The sequence below is a fragment of the Pseudopodoces humilis genome, chromosome 8 (genome assembly GCF_049639895.1).
Source record: "Pseudopodoces humilis isolate 2021_Gansu_Grassland_sample_001 chromosome 8, ASM4963989v1, whole genome shotgun sequence".
Taxonomy (NCBI): Eukaryota; Metazoa; Chordata; class Aves; order Passeriformes; family Paridae; genus Pseudopodoces; species Pseudopodoces humilis.
The window spans coordinates 16,741,435-16,760,557 of NC_142207.1; the positions used below are offsets into that span (position 1 = coordinate 16,741,435).

Genomic DNA, 19,123 nt, shown 5'->3' on the forward strand with positions numbered 1-19,123 from the left:
TGCTCTAATTTTGTTCCAGATATTAATTTCATTTATCTTCTACAAAAAAAGCACCTTTGACTACCTCACATATTCTCTCCTTGCTAATCTTCTCCCTTGGGCTCCATCTAGTATTCCAAATTTGGAGTTGATTCAAAAAGCTGACTTAATCTGGATACAGCATTGAGACTGTGTTGATTGTATTGGTATCTATCCATGAAAAATGTGAGACAGGCACTGAAAGCTGTCTTGAGTGTTACCTCAGTGGCATGGAGAGAGAGAGATGGTTTGTGCTGTTTGTAAATGTGTCACCAGGACTTCGTGTTCTCAGGGTGATGTGGAGGTGATTTGTCACAGCACCACGTTACCCTCCTGTCTGAGTAGAAATGGGAGTGATGGTTTAAGAACTTCATCTGGCTCATTTCTACTTTTTACACCAAAGACTGGAGGGAACATTAATTGTCCTGAAAAACAAAATGTATAAAGAGACTGTAGACCCACATCCCCTGTCTCTTACCGACAGAGTCTGGCATTTCAAATACCATGTGAAGCAAATTACTTGTTTTGGGTGCTGATTGACCTGCTTATAAATAAATTTGATTAATATGTTTTACTAAGAAGGGATGTTGGGTATCTTTTTTGTCTCCATGTCAGTTTGTGTTGGTTTCAGGGTAGATGTCCACCACTCTTCAGTCTTTGAGTTGCCCTGAAGAGACATGGCCTTTGCATTAGTTATTTAGTTTTATATTTAATTGGAACTTGCCGGGACTATTTAGGGTCAGGTCAGGAATGGGGCTCAGGTTAGGGTGCAGATTAAGGTGCACATCAGGTCTCTCTAGCTAAAGACCTGGGATAAGAGATGTACTATGGATAGGTTAGATAAAACATTCAATATAGGTAGCTTCTGCCACTGCCATAAATGTGTTACTCCAGGACCACCTCCACTCTCATTATGCAGTGAAAGCAACACCTTTGAGACGTGGCTGTGTCTGCTCAGTTTGCTCCTGAGTTCCTCAGTTTGCTGCCAGCTACTTCCCTTTTAATGGGGCTCTCTTCACTACCTAAACAATATTAGAATCTCAAGCTGATAAATAGTACAGGAACTATCTGATGATACCTTCTGGTAGACAGAAGACAGAATCTTTATTTCAAATTTGAATCTTGGGATCTGTATGTTAGAGGACCTCAATGTCATAACTGTAGCATATTGTGTATGTGATGTTAATTATTAAACGTTAAATGCATTAAAATGTTAAATCCATCCATTAACAAGGTAAACTCATCACAGAATGCACATTTCTTACATGCCTAAAAGACTGCTTTCTTCCTCTCAATTGCAAATACCCTGCAACACCAAAATTAGGTGCAGAGTGAGCCTTAGTTATGTATTTAATACCGAAGAGTTATTTCATGATTTGAGTGGAGAACAGAATTTACCTCACTTTTTCAATTGAAGGTCTCCAACCTTCCAGGTTGATGTGGTTCTTGTTTAACTTTGTGAGGGGTTTAGTCATCTTTGTGGCTTAGGGAAGCATTAGATATCTCTTCGTGATCTCAGCAAACCAAGATTTCATTACACAGGCAACTGTATTATATCTGAATTCTGATTTAGTGCCAGAGCCATTTGCAAGAAAACAATTTTCTAAATATTACCAAAAACTATGCAAACTAGTACTGACAGATGGCTGTAAGATAGACATTAAAATGGTCCACTTTAACAGTTTATATTGGATTTGGTTGCTGTTGTTGTGTTTAGATTAATAAAAGGAAAGCAAATGACAAAATTCATGCATTTTGAAATGTAGATAATACTGGTGCATAATTAAATCAGACATACATTATATACTTTATTATTTCATGTCAGTCTTTGTTACAGAGTAAAATCTAGAGTCATACATTCCTACGCAAATACCTTGAGCTTATTACAGAAATGTGATGATGAAGCTGTGTCTCTGTTTTTCTATTATCCTACAAAAGTCAACATCACTGCCTAAAATTCCAAAGTTTTTCTTCTGCTTTGTTCTTTCAGTTTGCTCTTGAGACAGTCAATGCTCACGATAGCTTATTTTCTGTTACTTTCAGCAGAAGTGCAACTGCCTTCTGTTAAATCTGAAAACAAAAATACATCTCAGAGTAGAAAAAGGAAAATTGTATGTAGTGGAATCCAATGCTCTTCTCAGTGAGATAATAACACAACAATTATGAGCTACGAATTAATGATTTCCAGAATTGTTAATTATGGAAAAAAAAGGTGTCTTAACTTCTTCTACTGTTATGATTATTATCAAGTATTCATGCTGTATGAGTATATATAAAAAGCAGTAGTAGGAAATCAATCCTATATTCTCAAAAATATTTTCAATTTGATTTGTTGTCTTTATAAATTAATTTTGTAGTGCTTTGTTTCCAACAAAAATTGGTCAAATAATTTATGTCTAATTTGGATTAGAGAAAAAATTTTATTAAAAAAATAATTATTCAACAGACAAGAACAGTGGAACTGCATAACTGAAATAGACAATGTTGTAGTGCAGATCGGAAAGTTTCTGCCAACAAAGCCGGGGGGGAAAAAATTCCCTTTGAGCAACTTGTAGGTTGTAATTTAATATACTTTTCCCAGGTTGACCTCCACTTCATGAAAAAGATACCACCTGGAGCTGAAGCATCAAACATCTTAGTTGGTGAACTGGAGTTCCTGGACCGTGCTGTTGTGGCTTTTGTTAGGTTGTCTCCTGCAGTGCTGCTTACAGGACTGGCTGAAGTTCCAATTCCAACCAGGTACAGCTGGGCTGATTTTGCTTTGTGTTTTCCTGAGTACTTTGTGGAAACAGGGTGATGTGACCCTCTGCTTTGTCATACTCCAGATGAAGCACTAAGGTGAAGTATTCAGCTTTGTAGAATATTCCATCTGGAACTGAAACTACTTGTGTGATACTGTATAATTATGTAAAGAACTGAAAAAAATGAAGAAAGAATTGAGAAAAGGCAAAAAGCAAACTGTGTGATTTGCTTGACTAGGGATAGTGAGTGAATGGATGCAGAACATGCTGTAAATATATTCTAAAATTTGTATTTCTTCAAAAATTTGCTTTGCATGGTAGGGAAGGTGAACCATAAATTTTTATTAGATTACTTTTTTCCAAGTTGAAACTTTTTCTGATGGAGTACTTTGGTTCTGAAAACAAATTATGAGGAATTAAAAGTGTAAAGTAGTCCTTGTATTCAAATAGAAGGTATTGGGATAGATCCGTGGTTACATTGTGTATGTTAAAATATTGTCTTTTGCATTTTAACGAAACTGAGAATTTTAGTTATTTAAGTTGAACAAATTCTCTGCCTTTTATAGAACTTTATCTGCCTTCAGCCTCAAGTAGAAACTGTCCAGAACCTTAGTGGCAGTAAAAATAATTTAAAAATTATTTTAATTTGGGTTAATTTAACTTCTCCAGTATTGCGATAATATATGTAACAATAGCCCTTCTGTTGAATTAACTGAATTAAATAAATTAATGTTTTCTGTACATAAATTACAATTGAATACATCTATTATGTAAGTTAAGGTTTGTTATGTAAGGAGGTTTTGGTAGTCTCAATCAAGACTGACTGTTAAGCTTATGATGTATTTTTGGAAGCTATTTTCACATTTTTTTTTCTAAGCAGAGCTTCATGTTTAAATGCATGTGTGAACAACTCGAAGGAGATTATATATAGTGTTTATCTGATAGATTCTTCTAGTCCACATTTTAGATAAATATTTCTGTAATATTTGTATGAATTTCAACCATCTATCCTTTGCAATTTCTCAAATTTACCTTTAATTTGCAGATTTTTGTTTATTCTTCTTGGACCGCTGGGTAAAGGACAACAATACCATGAGATTGGAAGATCAATTGCCACACTAATGACAGACGAGGTATTTTTATTCATGGTTCAGTTTTGTACTAACTGAAGAGGTTTAATAGGGAATCTCCAGTCCTTCAGATGAAATGTGGCTAATCATTCTGGTGATGACAACAAGCGTTCTAGTTCATTTCATGATCCTGTTACAGCCCGGATTATGCTGCTGTAAGGGGATAACAAAATGAGAAACAGTATTCACAAGCAAAGATATCTTCACCAATAAGGTTCCATTTTTCACAGTTGCTTTCCAGTGAATTTAATTTTGTTTAAGCTGCAAAATCTCTGGAATACTTAGCAGCCATAAGGATGTTTTTCTGTAGCAGCTGGAATTTTTTTGAGAACCATATACCAGAAGTTATTTTCAGTTGAAGCTGAGATTGTTTGTTCAATGGGAACTTTACAAAGTGTGCTCTATTTCAGAGAAGAAGGGCCATTATTTTAGAAAGGGTTCCTTTTTCCATCTCTTTTTCCTCCCACACATACTTCTCATTTTTTCACAGGTATTCCATGATGTTGCTTACAAAGCAAAAGACCGTAATGACTTGGTGTCTGGAATTGATGAGTTTCTTGATCAGGTTACTGTTCTCCCTCCTGGAGAGTGGGACCCAACAATTCGAATAGAACCACCTAAAAATGTTCCCTCTCAGGTTTGTGCAGTGTAAAATTCGAGCGCTTTTAAAAGTTGTGATGAATTTTTATTATGTAGATTTAAGTCTCATTAATTTAGCATTTAGCAGAGTTTTGCATGGTCTTTTTATTTTAGGTTAATTTTCTTTAGGAGAACCCTTGGGCTGCAAGCATACAGTGTAGTGATGACATTTGGTTTAGTTCAGTACTAGTTATCTCCTGAGTAAATACAGGCAGTTGTATCTAAAGATAGTAAATTTAGGGGTAAGTGGTCTTAAGCATCCTTGATTATTCCAAATAGCCATGGTTTACTTTTGTTCTAAGCTTATTGCAAGAATTGATAAAAGCTTGTTACTCTTTAAAATGTTTTCTGATTCAAGATTTTTTTGTGATCAATTCTTAAAATTTCACAGAATCACAATTCTTTTTACTATTAACTGTCTAGTAATAGAACAGCTTATGAGGAGGTTATGTTGACGAATCTTAAAGTAAATTTTTTATGTTTAAGCTTTTAACTTTCAGAGCCTATTTCAGTGCTAAAACCCCTGAGAAATATCTTTTCCTTCTGGTAGGAGAAGCGTAAGATCCCAGGAGTGCCAAATGGAACTGCAGCCCACGGGGAAGCAGAACATCCTGGGGGACACTCTGGACCAGAACTGCAACGTACTGGAAAGTTAGTGAGAACATATTCAAAATCTTAAGTGTTCAAAATGATGTTCAAAAGGAATCATAAGGGTCTGGTTCTCTCTCAGAAATGTCCTGGCACATGATTTCTTTCAGGCATTTGTCCTGATTTGCGTGTGCCGTGTAGCTGAAGAGGACAATTCATGATTGTTTGCAGAGAGCAGGAGAGGGCAAGAGGGTTCGAGTTTCCTAATTGTATTTATTGCAAGCTCCTTTCTCTAATATTTACAAAGGGAAGACCTCTCTTAAACTTGATTAATGTTTTTTGGTTTTGTACAGGATGAAGTAAAACTTGGTATAATATTGTGCCATATATTATGAATCCTTAGAGCTGTTTTGTAGTTGAAGTTCCTGGGTTGTGCAGCTCTAGAATTTCTTTTTTGCCTCAGTAAGCCGTGATATGTCCTGGTACATGAGGCTGTGGTTACCCTGGTGGCTGCAATATACATCAGAATGAAGAATTTGTCCCAAGGAATACTTGCTTTATCTCATCTAATATGGTGTGGTGTCCATCAGCTGCCAATGGCTGCCTTAGTGCAGTGTAGTTAGGCAACAGATGTTTCTTTTACTTTGCTGCCTCCTGATATTTAAATATTTTCCCTACCTTTAGCACGAAGCTAAAGATTCAGCTGCAGTGCTGGTGTACACTGGGGCAGAGGAGATGATGGCCGGTCTGGCTGGAAGTTGTTCTCTTACCGGAGAACCTGCTAATTTACAGCTTGAAGGATTGTTTTAATATTTAGGAGGTAGTAGCACTACACCTTCTTCTTTACCTCAGCAGCATCTGATCCATTGTGTGCCTGTGAGGAAAAGAGCATTGTGGGGTTATTTACTCTAGCTGTATGGTATTTTGTAAGGGAGCGTCTGTTCCTAAATATTTGATTATATCTGACACAGTGTAAATGACAAAAGATGACAGCTCTTGTCCTTGAAAAATGGTAGCATATACTCATTTCTATCATCAAGTGTATTTAGGAACAGCTTCTCAAATAAAGAATGTGAAGCTCTATATATAAATGTGTGGGCAAATAGCACTGTGATACGTCTCTAATTAAATAAATACAAAGAATTATTTCATGTAATAAACAGTTTGACTTAGAGCATGGGAGCAAGCAACTGTTCAGAACTTTGGAGTATAGGTGATTAGTTGAAAAATTTATAAAAGAGACATGGAAATTAGTTTGCTTTAAAACCATAATAATTTCCTGGTTGGAGTTACAAAGACAGGCTTCCTAAACTTATATTTTATGAAGGGTCAAGCATAAGAGTATGTATCATTTGATCAAGGAACAGTAGCTTCTCTGCAGTGTGGTTGAAGCAATACTGTAGAAGAAAGTTTTGTATGCCACCTTAATTAATTTGAGCTCTTCTATGTTTTCTTTAGATTTTTTGGAGGATTAATTTTAGATATCAAAAGAAAAGCTCCCTTCTTCTGGAGTGACTTCAGGGATGCTCTCAGTCTGCAATGTCTGGCATCATTTTTGTTTCTCTACTGTGCTTGCATGTCTCCTGTCATCACATTTGGTGGTCTGCTGGGAGAAGCAACTGAAGGTCGTATAGTATGTGTTAAATCTGAACTTTTAAAACAAACTTACATTCCTAGTTTTGTGGTTAGTATTTCCTTACTGTTGCATGAATCACCTTTATAGATTGGTGTTTCATTGTTTAGAAGGCTACGGACTAAGACATTACAAAAAGAACCTGTTTGAAAATTTATGGACACTTCTCTCTGTATCATATTCAGAGTGCAATAGAATCGCTGTTTGGAGCATCCATGACTGGAATTGCCTACTCTCTTTTTGGTGGACAGCCTCTCACTATACTTGGCAGCACAGGACCAGTTTTAGTGTTTGAGAAGATCTTATTCAAATTTTGCAAGTAAGTGAGGATCATGACATTCATCATCCTTCATTTGTTGTGAGATGAAAGTAGAAACACCTGTCCCAAAGCTGAAATCCTAAACAGTGCAATACAAGATGAATTGTATCATGTTGCAGAGTCCAAAAATTATGCAGTGAATTGGTAATGCAGAAAGGTGAATATTCTTAAATTTTGGGCTTTTGTTGCTTTTAAACTCTCCTTCATCCCTTCCCTGAGCAGCTTTGAAGGGAATGACAGCTTCAGGATGTTTGTGGGGGGTTTTTTTGGTTTGTTTTTTAATTTTATCATTCTTTACTCTGAGACAGTAAATTTAAATCAGTGGTTTATCTCATCCCTCACTTGAAAGGTGTTACCTCTCACCAAGAAAGTAAGTGCAGTAGAAGTGGTGTCCTCTTTCAATAGTCACTAATACAGACCATGCCATTCCCTCACCTGGACAGAGGCAGTGAAGTGTCACACCAGAAAAGCCACATTTAGGCTAAAGTGCTCTACTTGACATATCTCTGCCACACTGTGGGTAAAAATGATGTCTCCATTTGGAAGCCATCATGCTTCTCTGCTCTCCAGTCTGCTTTCCTCATTGCTGTGACAGGGACTTCTGTGCAGGATCTCCTGCACACCACGGAGCAGGAAACCTCGCTTAGCACTCAGATTTTCTCGCACCTTCAGACAGACCTTTCAGTTTTCTGTGATAATGTCACTCGGTGTGTTTGGAGCTCTATTATCATATGCAATAAGCTTACAGAATTTTGATGAAAGTTGTTATAGCTACCCTTTCACAGCTTAAAAAGAAATTGGCAGGTGTTGGCTGTTCACAAAGCAGGATACGGGATAAAGAGTGAGTGGACCTTATACACTTCATGTGTGTGACTACTCTCAAAGCTGCTCGTGTGATCACTTAAATGGAGATAGAGCTCTTTGTGTCTTGCTAATTGGGGGAAGAGCTCTGGTCAGGAGGTGACTTGATGGGATCTTCTGTTCACAATAAGTACATAATTTGTGATTCAGACTTTTGGAGCTGCCTTGTCTCTATTCACTGTGGCTGGACAAAAGGTTCAGAGGGTTCAATTCTTTTCTTGTTTTTAGAGAGTACGGGTTGTCATACCTTTCTCTGAGAGCCAGCATTGGGCTGTGGACTGCAATCCTGTGCATCATCCTTGTTGCAACTGATGCAAGCTCCCTAGTCTGCTACATTACCCGCTTTACTGAAGAAGCCTTTGCTTCTCTTATCTGCATCATTTTCATTTATGAGGCCTTAGAGAAGCTGTTTCATCTCAGTGAGACGTATCCAATCAACATGCACAATAATTTGGAGCTGCTGACAAAGTACTCGTAAGTAAGACTTCTTTTGTTAAACTGTTAGGTTTTTTTTATTTTCCATAGGTTGTTTTCTCTGCAAGGAGCACAGCAGAAAAAGTTTGCAGTAGTTGCAGCATGTGGAAGCTATTCAGTCATTATGCTGTCTTATGGAAGTAGTAGTTATTGCAGGGATGTGTAGAAGCAGGACACATTTACTTAAGATAACTAACAAATATATTTCCAGATTTGAGGTTTGGAAAAGCTTCAACATAATTAACTAGGAAATGCTAGATTAAAAATAGGACTTAAAGGGACCTAGGTTTTATGTCTCTATTAATTTTTATTTAATGAGAATTAACTCATGGTCTCTTCCTGTAACCTTTTACTTATGATTTATAATGTTTCAATGGTAACAGGATGTTCAGGTAATGCTTGTATATCATATTTATCTTGTTTTGTTTTGTTTTTCCCAAATTGAAATATTCACCTTTCTAAAAGGTTATAAGCTGATGTGCCTCCTTTGTTTTAACCTCTCTGGCATTTAAGGTCCAAGCTTAATCCACAAGAGCTGAAGTGGATTTGGAATTGTTAGATGCATCTCAGTAGCTCATAATCAATTTGTTCTTAATACAAAGATTTTAATCTAACTCCATTTAAACAGATTTACTTTATTGTGAAGTTCAGACAGATACTAATCTACTTGGAGAATAAGAAAGTGAATCACTTTTGTCAATATTATTTCATAGAGAAGTAAAGTCTAAACATAGACCTGTTTCTGTGTTATGAGAACAAAAATGTTCTAGCAAAGGACAAGATCCTGGTCTGTCCTGAACCCAGTTAAGCTTGGTCACATCAGTAAATAAAATGTCATTAAAAACCATTTTCAATGAAAATCCCTCTCCAGAAATGTCTTTATTATTTCACTGAACCCATTTGAACCCTCTGTATGAGCTGGGTGGGGCCCTAAAGCAACAGTGCTTGAACAGTGCCACATCTTCTGTTCACTGGAAAAACAGGAGTGTCTCAACCAAATGTCTCATTTGCATTTTAAGCTGGGAAAAACAGAACACAGCAACAGAGAAAACATTTGAGCTTTGTGTATATTATCACTAGAAAAATAGTTAGCAAATCCTGAATCTGAATGTACATTATACACCTTAATACACAGAACAAGTTAAATTAGAGAAACTATAGTTCTGCTGTGACATACTCCCATCATGCTGAAAATATTATTATTCCTCTCTAATAGCTTAATTGATAGACAAAGGAATATTAATTTGAAGAGAAAGCAACAGACATCAAGAATAGACCACACACACAGTTGAGGTTATATCCTCTTATTTAACTTTATTCACCTTCTACAAAGTAGGTATTTTACTCTGAAGACCTTCATATAACACAGTCTTCATGGATTTTTTTCATTTCCTTTACACTTCAAAGTAGTTGTCTCAAAGGAAAAGAGAACATGATGTCCTCCTATCATTTTGAAAATCAGATGTTGAAATGCTGTATCAAGACAAAAAATTATTTAGAAAACATTTATCACGTGAAGCTGATATTAAAATCTGTAATGGAAAGCATAAACACAAGTAGGTACATGGGTTCCTGGGTAGATGTATTTGTGGTTAGCTGAATCCCATAATATTGCCAGAGATTTCAGATAAATGAATTTAACAGTCCTTCTTGTAGGGGTACAGTCATAGTTATGTCTATATTTTGTGAGAATGTTTTCTCATTATAATCCTTGTGTTAACAAATAAAGGTTTTTGAAGGGTGGCGCTTTGAAAAGTGCTGCCTGCTCTTGGTAACTGAGCAATGAGTGTGAAACATGCAGAGCACACAGAACAGTAAAAGAGCAGGCTTTGTCATCCTCCAGTTACACCTGTTGATCTGCCCTGGCTGACAGTGGTAGAATACCAGCACAACAGTTCTAGATTTTTCAAACATAACTCCTGAAAAATAAGTGTCTTCCAGATGTTTGAAAGAAAGATTTCACCACAGCCTGGTGTTTTCAAACACTTGTATCAAAATTATTGGTATCACTGATATGAAACTTATTTGATAGAGTGTTTTTGTAGTTATTTGAGTTTATTATTTTGTACCTATGTTGTCAGTTATTTCACTCTGAGTAGATAGTACAAATAGATTGCTTTTTAAACTCTTGTATTACACCTCACATTTGGCACTTATGCTTTATTTTCTACTTTCAGCATGTTCCTGTTTATTATCAATCATGTCCATAGCCCCACTAATAGCAAAATGCTTAGCTGTTGACATATAGCTCTTATGGGATGGGACTTACATCTTTTTAAATTTGAAACTGATTTTTAGAAATGGCAGTGTACTGACAATCAATGTATGCTGATTATCTTGTAAGAAGAGTTTATCTGCTGCTATCCAAGGATCTGCTCTGAACACAGCAAAGGGCTAATTCCAGCCTCTCCTGTTCTCGCCATTCCTTTCTCTTTCATCTGAGATCTCTTAGTTACGCAGAACTACTCCCAAAAGATTGTGAGAATTGAAAGATATGCTTAGTTGCAACTACTCTACATCAGCTGCCTGAATCAGCTGCCCAGTATTGTCACAGCAGATGTGATGCAACCTGAACTCCATGGGCTTTCTGTGCAAAGGTGCACATCTTAGTCTTACTCTGTCCAGATACAATGGCCTTTTGCCCAGAAGATGAGATGTCACACTTACCATCCCTGTAAGGTCATCACAAGACATTTCGAGTACTCTCAGTCCCTGTTCAAATGTCTGTACACAACTCAGTTCCAGAAAGATAAGAAATTAAAAGATGGATAAGCATAAGAGTTTACTCAAAATAAAAATCTCTCTTTTGTGTACTTTTTCTGTAAAGTTGGGAAATATTGATTTCACAAGGAATTCAATTTTCCTGCAACATCTGATTCCAGTCCTTCTACTTGTAACAAACTTGGACTGAAACTGGTCCTGTCCTTAAAGAACCAGCATACTCTGTTACAGAAGCTAATTAGTATCTGCTGTTTTGCTAATTAAAACAGCTGTTTGCATTTTCCTCTTTGGGGATTTTAAAGACCAGTTTTTAATTGTTAGTAAAGCTTTGGCAGGTCTTTAATTAGCCATGGGTGATCTTCAAAAGGTTGAGCAACTCATTTCTCTTTGAATTCTAAAACAAAGCTTATGTAAAACTTTATCTTGGATCTGCAATTCTATGCTAGAAAACTCAGGTTATACTGTAAAATTTCTGTCTTTTCTGTTGCCCACTTCAAAAGTTGATGATAAATTGTTCAGAACACTGAATATATTTGAAATTTTCAGTGTATAGTATGGCCCAGCTATCCTCTTTTCTCCCATGGGCTTTCAGAGGATGTTCTGATGTCCACAGGTAGCCTGTTTACATGCCGGTACTGTTCCTTTGCCCTGGTGAAGAGATGAGTTTGACCCAGGAAAAGTCATTGACATTCTATTAGTGCTCTCTTTGGAGTACTAGAAAGAAAAATAAAGTAGTAATCTTAAATGGTTGGTATTTCAACCAGATTGAAACTGTATTTCAAGTAAGAAAGAAAACCCATTCTGTATTTTTGGTGGGCTTGAATTCTATTACAAATAGTCTCTTTTGCAGGGATTTGATGTGAAAGACTCCACTGCATGCATCTTTTTTATTTGAGAGTACAGGAGTCATTACTAGTATCTGCCATAGTACACCTTAGAAGACTAGAGGAAAAACATTCAGAACAGTTGTGACTTTTATTTTTATTTTTTAGTTTTTAATCAAGCACACCCAAATATTTGAAAATCAACTGGAAGTCCTCCTAAAATATTTCTTAAAAATTATATTTAGCATTTTACTGTTTTAAGTAGAAGATAGGTTTTGAGTTTTTTATAGAATTCTACCTCAAAAATACAAAAATATCTTGTTCCATGATCTAATTATTATAAAATTAGACATGATGCACTTTTTACTCTTATTTAAATTTTATTTTTACTCTGTATTTAAATATTACCCTGATCTTTACATGAGCTACTTGCAGGAAAATCCATACACCATTCACATGTAACTTTTTCCTAAAACACCATATTTTTTATATGGATGATGAAGAATAAGACATTTAAGTGATAAAGGAAGGACAAAGGAAACCTGACTTTCAGTGTGGTACTGTGCTGTATTTTTTATTTTTAAACTCCATTGTTTTGAAGAAATTTGAATAGAGTAGCTACATTGTTTATTAAATTAAGTACAAATACTTCTTGATCAGATCTTTTCTATTTTTTTTTATGTGACCTTTTTGTATTTGTCATGCCATTAGCATTTGTAGGTTGGCATAGCAACTCTCTTATTTCTGCACTCTCCTCCTCCTGTTTTTTTCCTACCCTGGTAGCAAATATATTTCCAGTTAGTGAAACCTGTCTGGAACACTGATGCCCATCAGTTTTAATTTGTATGTTAAATATTAGATTTTTTTTTTTTTTTTGCTAGGAAAAGAGAAACCCATATTGGAGCAGATAAAACCCACTGTTTTTAAAAGGATAACAGAATAAGCATTGTGAATGAAAGGAATGTGATTTAGAAAGCAATCCAGTATTCTATAAAATACAAGAATTTTAAGATCGTTATCTTAGAATACAGAAGTTCAGTTATTTCTCAGGGTGAAGTTGATTAGATGTTTACATACCTTTTTTGGTATATAAAGGAATTTCATATACCTTTTTGATTTTTATTAATTCTTTTTTCAAAGTGATGAATTCATGTTGTTTTAATAATTCTTTACCAGAAGTTACTCAATTATTAACAGATTACATTGAATAATTTTAAAGTGATTTCTTGGCATAGTAATATGCATATTGCAATCTGTCTTGGTATTGACATGCACTTAAGCATTAGGAGTAGAAAATCCCACTCTGATGTAATTAGGGAGCCAAGATCATGTCAATCTCAGTATCATTTCAGCTATAGAAACCATTGCTTCTAGAAGGCATTGTGAAGATTAGTTTTGTGCATACCACTGTTTGCACAAGCAAGTTTTAAATCCTCCATTATCTATATAAGTTAATCTAAATACATAATTATTGGATGCAAATTTGCATCCTTAATTTATATTGTGTGTCCCTTAAGCTGCAGGTGGAATGATAAGTCAGTGATGATGAGCACACAGTATTGCTCATTATGGTCCCAGGCATGTGATTGAATTCCAATTCCTGTAATGATTTCTTTGAAGTTAGATATTAATATAGATTTTATGTCCCCCTTTATATTTTTTTTTCCTACTGTTAAGTAACTGTGCCATATTCTGTGTGTCCTTCCCCAAGAAAATCCCTCATCTTCCCAGGACCGTGCAAGTACCATCACTGAGTTTAACCGCTGGTTCCCTTTTGCTTCTTGACAAATCTTGGAATCCAGGCTTTCTTTTTCTTTATTTTTTCCAAGACTTCTCCATGCCTGTCCAACACAACTGACTTGTTTGTCTCTCTCTCTCCTTCATTTGAACCCAGAAGGTGCCCCCTTTTTATTCTTTCCTACTACTCGTCCCCTCCACTTTGGAAATGGATCTCCTTGTTACTCAATTCTCTACAACATTCAGTTTGTAGTTGAGAGCTGATCTACACAGTGCCTTCAAAATCTAGGAAGCCTTACGTAAAATCCATGGGTGGTTTTGTTGCAGTACCTTTATGTGTATTAATGCATACTGTAATGTATTGCAGTAATTATTTCTGTACCAGCACTATACTGAACCTCTTCTCAAGTGTATGTGTCTTAACTTTGGAAGCAGGGTAAAGTGACATCCTAGAAATATTTCACAGTGAAAGCTTTCAGGTGAATTGTCAGTATTTCCACCACCACCCCACCACCCCCATCCCCCAAAAAAGAAAACACCCACCAAAAAAAGAGTTACATTGCTTTTCTGCACAGGAACTTCTGTGTGTGGCAGTTACATACCACAGTGCTGCTGTGAATGCATGGACTGCATACTAGATACCAGATAGCTAATAAAACCAAACCTTCAAGGTTGACAAAGTTCCACTCTGATTGTAAATGTGTTTTCTAGACTTTTCCCCTTGACAAAACACCATTCTCCTCCTGATGTGCTATCCAAAGGAAACTGATTCTTTGAGATTTCTTCAGTCTAACATCAGTTCCCCTTCTCAGATTTATCTTTTCTTCTCTGTGAAACCATTGTGCTGCTGAGTGCATTGTTTAGGTGCTTTAATAAGCTTTTCTGTTTTCCTCCTGAACTTAACCAACTAAACTATACAGACTTATAACCTCAGAGAATATATGTAGATGCCTAGTGATGTTCGTGACTGTCAGAGACAAGCCACATAACTTAATGGCCGTAATTCAGGATGGCAGATCTCATAAATAAATGAAGAAAAAAATCTTGCCTTGCCATGACAGCTGTGCTGTGAAAGGGTTTCATGATACTGAGAATAGAACTTAACTGACAAGTCCATTTTCCATCACTATTAATTATTTTGTTTCCAGTCTTTTCTCCATTGAGACTTTGATTTAGTTGCTATAAAAGTTGGGATGAGAAGGAATATGGTAAATATCATGCCAGGGATATACAGGTATTGTAGGTATGGGAAGATATCATTTTATGATACTGTTGTTGTCCTCTTCCCACAGAGGTTGTTAGACAAACAGCAGGATTCTCTGAATGCCCATAATTCACAAGAAAATGGTGTATTTGGATAAAACCTAATGAATAATAATGAATAATATAATGAATGCATAGCATTCTGCTGTTAATATACTTCAGCCTTGTAAATGCAACGTAAAGAATACCTACACATATACCTTACTTTGAAAACAAACCTAGTGATGTTATCTTCTATTTCATACCGTCATCTTCCTCTGTCTGTTATGTGATCAGTGCTCAGAGCATCCTCTGTGCTAGGGGAAAACCTTCCTACTCATACTACCAAATATGTGCTCTGATATTCAGTGAGACATATTTTTTAAACAAGCACATTTTGCAACTTATTTGTCATACTTGCCTGTAGTTTTTTAAGTATTATAAATATTCATATTGAGCAAATCTCATTCTCAGGCTATCTTAAGTGAGCCAGAAAGGCATTTTTCCCTTCTATGAAGGGAGAATGGTATATTGACTAATCAGGAAGAAGCTGCAGTTGCATCTTTTATAGATCATATCCTTACCTAGTATAAATAGGTGTAGCTTGCAATATGTAAATGCTGGAAAAATAAGAGATCCAAACCAGTGTCTTTTGAATTGTATATAATTGTCAATAGTAAATTCCTCCTAGTCTTGAAAACAGCCCGCTGAAAAATGGCAACTGCCAAAGGATGAATGGGGCTCTCAAAGGGAGCTGCACCATTTAAGGGTGTTTACACACAAAAACACTGTCCGAGGCTCATTTTTGAAGCTGGACTGGCACCATGCTGCGTTAAAGTCTGTGTGGGGAGCAGAGTGTACATGACAGAGTAGAGAAGAAAATGGTGAAGAAGCAACCTGAAGAACAAGGGGTAAGTGGTGGATATTGTAAGGACTAGACTGAGGTTAATTTGAATTGAACAAATAAATGTAGGTAATAAGTTTCTTGTTTTGCAGTTAACAGAAAATTACAGTCCATAAAACCATAGAAAGTGGCTTTAGTACAGAACCTTTCACCTGACTAGTTGTTGAGCAGCCATGATATTTATGTTTTATTGCTAATCTAAAAAGGAGGGGGAAAATATTTCCCAACTTGACTTATAAAGTGACAGATTTTTAATTTGCTAACCAGTGTTCCCTTTCCCATAGTCCAAAGAAAGATGGATCATACAGACAGTCTTTTTGGTGCTGTTAAGGATAGTAAGAACTGTTCCTTTTGTGGATGAAGAACACTGCTAGTTGTCTGAGATTTCCTGAAGCTGCTGCTGTCAAATCCTAGCTCTGTTCTCTGAAAACAGGACAAGTTGTAGATGTTGCATGCAGTGAAGTTAGGATGGCTGCCTCTAATTAATGAAGTAAAAGAAATTGAGACTTGTGAACCAAAACCTAAGACAGGTAAGAAATTGTGGGAAGTTTGGAGGACCAAGAAGGGAAGTAGAATACTGTTACAGGTGAGCTGGTGCTGAAGATTTAGCTGAAATTTTGATCCTCCTATAAAAGAGAGAGAGGTGCAGGCTCCAGGGGATACCAATTTGTCATGCACTCCTAAAATTTATTATTTCTAATCTACCTATGTTCTGATTTGCCAGAGATTTCTTGAACACTTCAGAAGGTGTATAGGCAATAAAGACTCCTTGGTCTGGTTATTGTTTCTAGCTAGCAGGTTCAGGTTGTTACTCTTTTATTCATCTCATTAGTAAGTTCTAATCTTACAACAGTTCTGAGTTGTCTGAAGACCATCTTGTCTGAAATGGTTTATTTATCTACCTCAGATGTATAATCTGCTATTTATGAGGTTGTATTAGATTTTTAAATACCATAAAAGAAAGCAAGCTCCACTGATATCTATCTAGCTGCAAGATACAGACATTTTAAATACAGGTAGGGACCTGTGTCTGGGTATCTAGTGCCATTTTAGATCTCTCAGCCTCCAGCTGCTTTGAAAACAAAGGTATGAGTTAATGAAGATCCTCTCATATGTGCCAACTCATCATGGATGTCACAGATACCATGGAGTGTACAGTCACCCATACTTAAACAGCTGAATTGCTACCAGGAGTTCAGAATGTCTTGCAGTATCCAAAATTGTAACGATGAATAATGAATTACTTCTGTCATCAGTGTGATGAAATGGATGTGTTGAGATTGGCAGCAAAGATTGCCTCCCCCCTCCCTGTGACACCTATGCTTTTGCTACCACAACCAGTGTCAGATTCTTCCCTTCCTGTATTCTAGCCACGATGAAAGGGAAACAAAATAATTCTTCTGAATCTTTTAACATCAGGAAGATGATTTCTGACTTACCACTCAAAGGCACAAGAGTACATTGCTGAGTTGGTACTGTATTTAAAGCTGAATATATTGCTTAGAAAATACAGGTGTTTCTATAGTCTATTACTCATTTGGTAATAGCATAAACTCCACATGGATCCCTTGTCATGGGCAAGCGCTCAAGACTTTAAACAATTTCACAAGAATGTAAGAGCATTTGAACCCCTAAGAAAAAATAATTTTTTGCTTATTCCAGCCTTCTGAGTAATACCAAGAAAATAGAAGGATGTGTTAGTGTTAGCTATTCAGCGTATTTTACTTTTCTGGCTAAACTACTGAAAGTGAAAATGGCAGTGAAAGAGACTAAAATGTTAAAAAGATTGAAGTAGGAAGCATTATTCCATTAATGTGAGATTCTCCTTGCAGGTCAGTTATGTTGGGAAATAGTTATCATTGAAGCAATTACATCTGTTATGAAATGACACATTTTGGTAGATAATGTTTTTGTTTTGGCACTGAATGGTAACTTCATTTGTGTTTTCTGGGATGGACAGGGAGTGTTTTACTATCTCACAGTTCTATAATGTTAAGCAATTAGTGGGATGCTGGAAGACAGTAATACCATGAGACAATCTCACATCAAAATGTCAGTGTTGCCAAAACACATAGAATATTGAAAGCAATGTAATGTTGTATATATCAAAACACTGAGATCATTGAATGGTCTTTGAGTGGAAACAGGATTTGATCTCTACAGCTAGTGCCTAGTTCTGCTTCCATTGAGTGACAAAAGCGCTGTGCAGGGCCATTTTGGTCTGTGTGGGTGTAGTTCGTGCAAGTCACTTATTTGCTGATGATCAGTCTGCCATTGCTAAATGCCTGTGAAACTTGGTAAAGACCAGGCTGGAATGCTGTGTGGGAGGAAAGTGATACCACTGTAGAGATAAACAGTGAACTTGCCTGAGGATGATTTACCTGAGCTGTATTAAACTATAGCTTCAACTGTCACATTTCTGAGGAAATAGAAATTTTGGCTCCTCTAACCTTTAAATGTAATTTTGCAGCTGGCAGCAAGTGTAGCTGTACCATGTAGTGCTGGCGACAGGCAGAGTCTTCCCTTCTAGCGAGGAGGTGCCTGAGTGAGCAGCCTGGGCTGCCTTGGCGCGCTGTAACCAAACCCCGGCGGGTCCTGGCCCGGTGTCTGGCCGGTCTGCGATCGGCGATGGACAGCGGGGGCCAAGGAGCTGCTGTGCTCACAGAAAACAGCAGTAACCCGACACAGCCACCTCTGCATTGTTGCATGAGCATCCAATACCTCCTTGTGATACCTGATGTAGCCATACTGTTCGTTAGCTTTATTCTGCTACTGTAGCTCACTAGTAGTGATGTGCTTTGTTGTGTTATTTTATAACATGAACTACGCATTGAACTTGCGTTCATTCTGCACTTAGAGCCTGATCCAAGGTATATTAAATATGTTCCAAAGATCCAGTCAAGGACTTTTGGCTTTTCTTTTTGTTCATGGGCTGTAAGGGTATATCTTTCTTTTGTAAATAGCTGCATTTAAAATAAAAGCAAGGAATTGCACAAAGACAAGCTGCATCTTTTCCTATCTATGTATTAAATGCAGCTGTTGTCACATGTATAGTATTGTAATTGAAATAGAACATGAGTGCTGTGTCCTCACAATGTAGATGGTAGAATTTTTTGTACAGAAAATCATGCAAATCTAGATGATTATTGTCATTTTGTGGAAATAAACAGCCACATAGAAAATAGATGGCGTAGGTAAGTGAATAAACTGATACTCTGCTACAGCTGTAATGCAATTTATGCTCAGTAGCTCTGCACACGATAGTCAGATGTTATCCTGTCCCCAGCTACTC

The 19,123-nt window shown here is 36.6% G+C and overlaps 1 protein-coding gene across 11 annotated transcripts in view; it reads left to right on the forward strand.

The window, feature by feature from the left end:
• SLC4A10 (solute carrier family 4 member 10) overlaps positions 1-19,123 on the forward strand; it is a 161,673-nt gene that overhangs the window by 119,155 nt on the left and 23,395 nt on the right. For all 11 annotated transcript variants that reach the window (XM_088059264.1, XM_088059262.1, XM_088059263.1 and 8 more), the window contains 7 exons: positions 2,600-2,757; positions 3,805-3,892; positions 4,380-4,526; positions 5,079-5,179; positions 6,575-6,749; positions 6,935-7,068; positions 8,158-8,403. In XM_088059264.1, the coding sequence (XP_087915390.1) occupies positions 2,600-2,757; positions 3,805-3,892; positions 4,380-4,526; positions 5,079-5,179; positions 6,575-6,749; positions 6,935-7,068; positions 8,158-8,403 (1,049 nt within the window). The remainder of the gene's footprint in view (positions 1-2,599; positions 2,758-3,804; positions 3,893-4,379; positions 4,527-5,078; positions 5,180-6,574; positions 6,750-6,934; positions 7,069-8,157; positions 8,404-19,123) is intronic.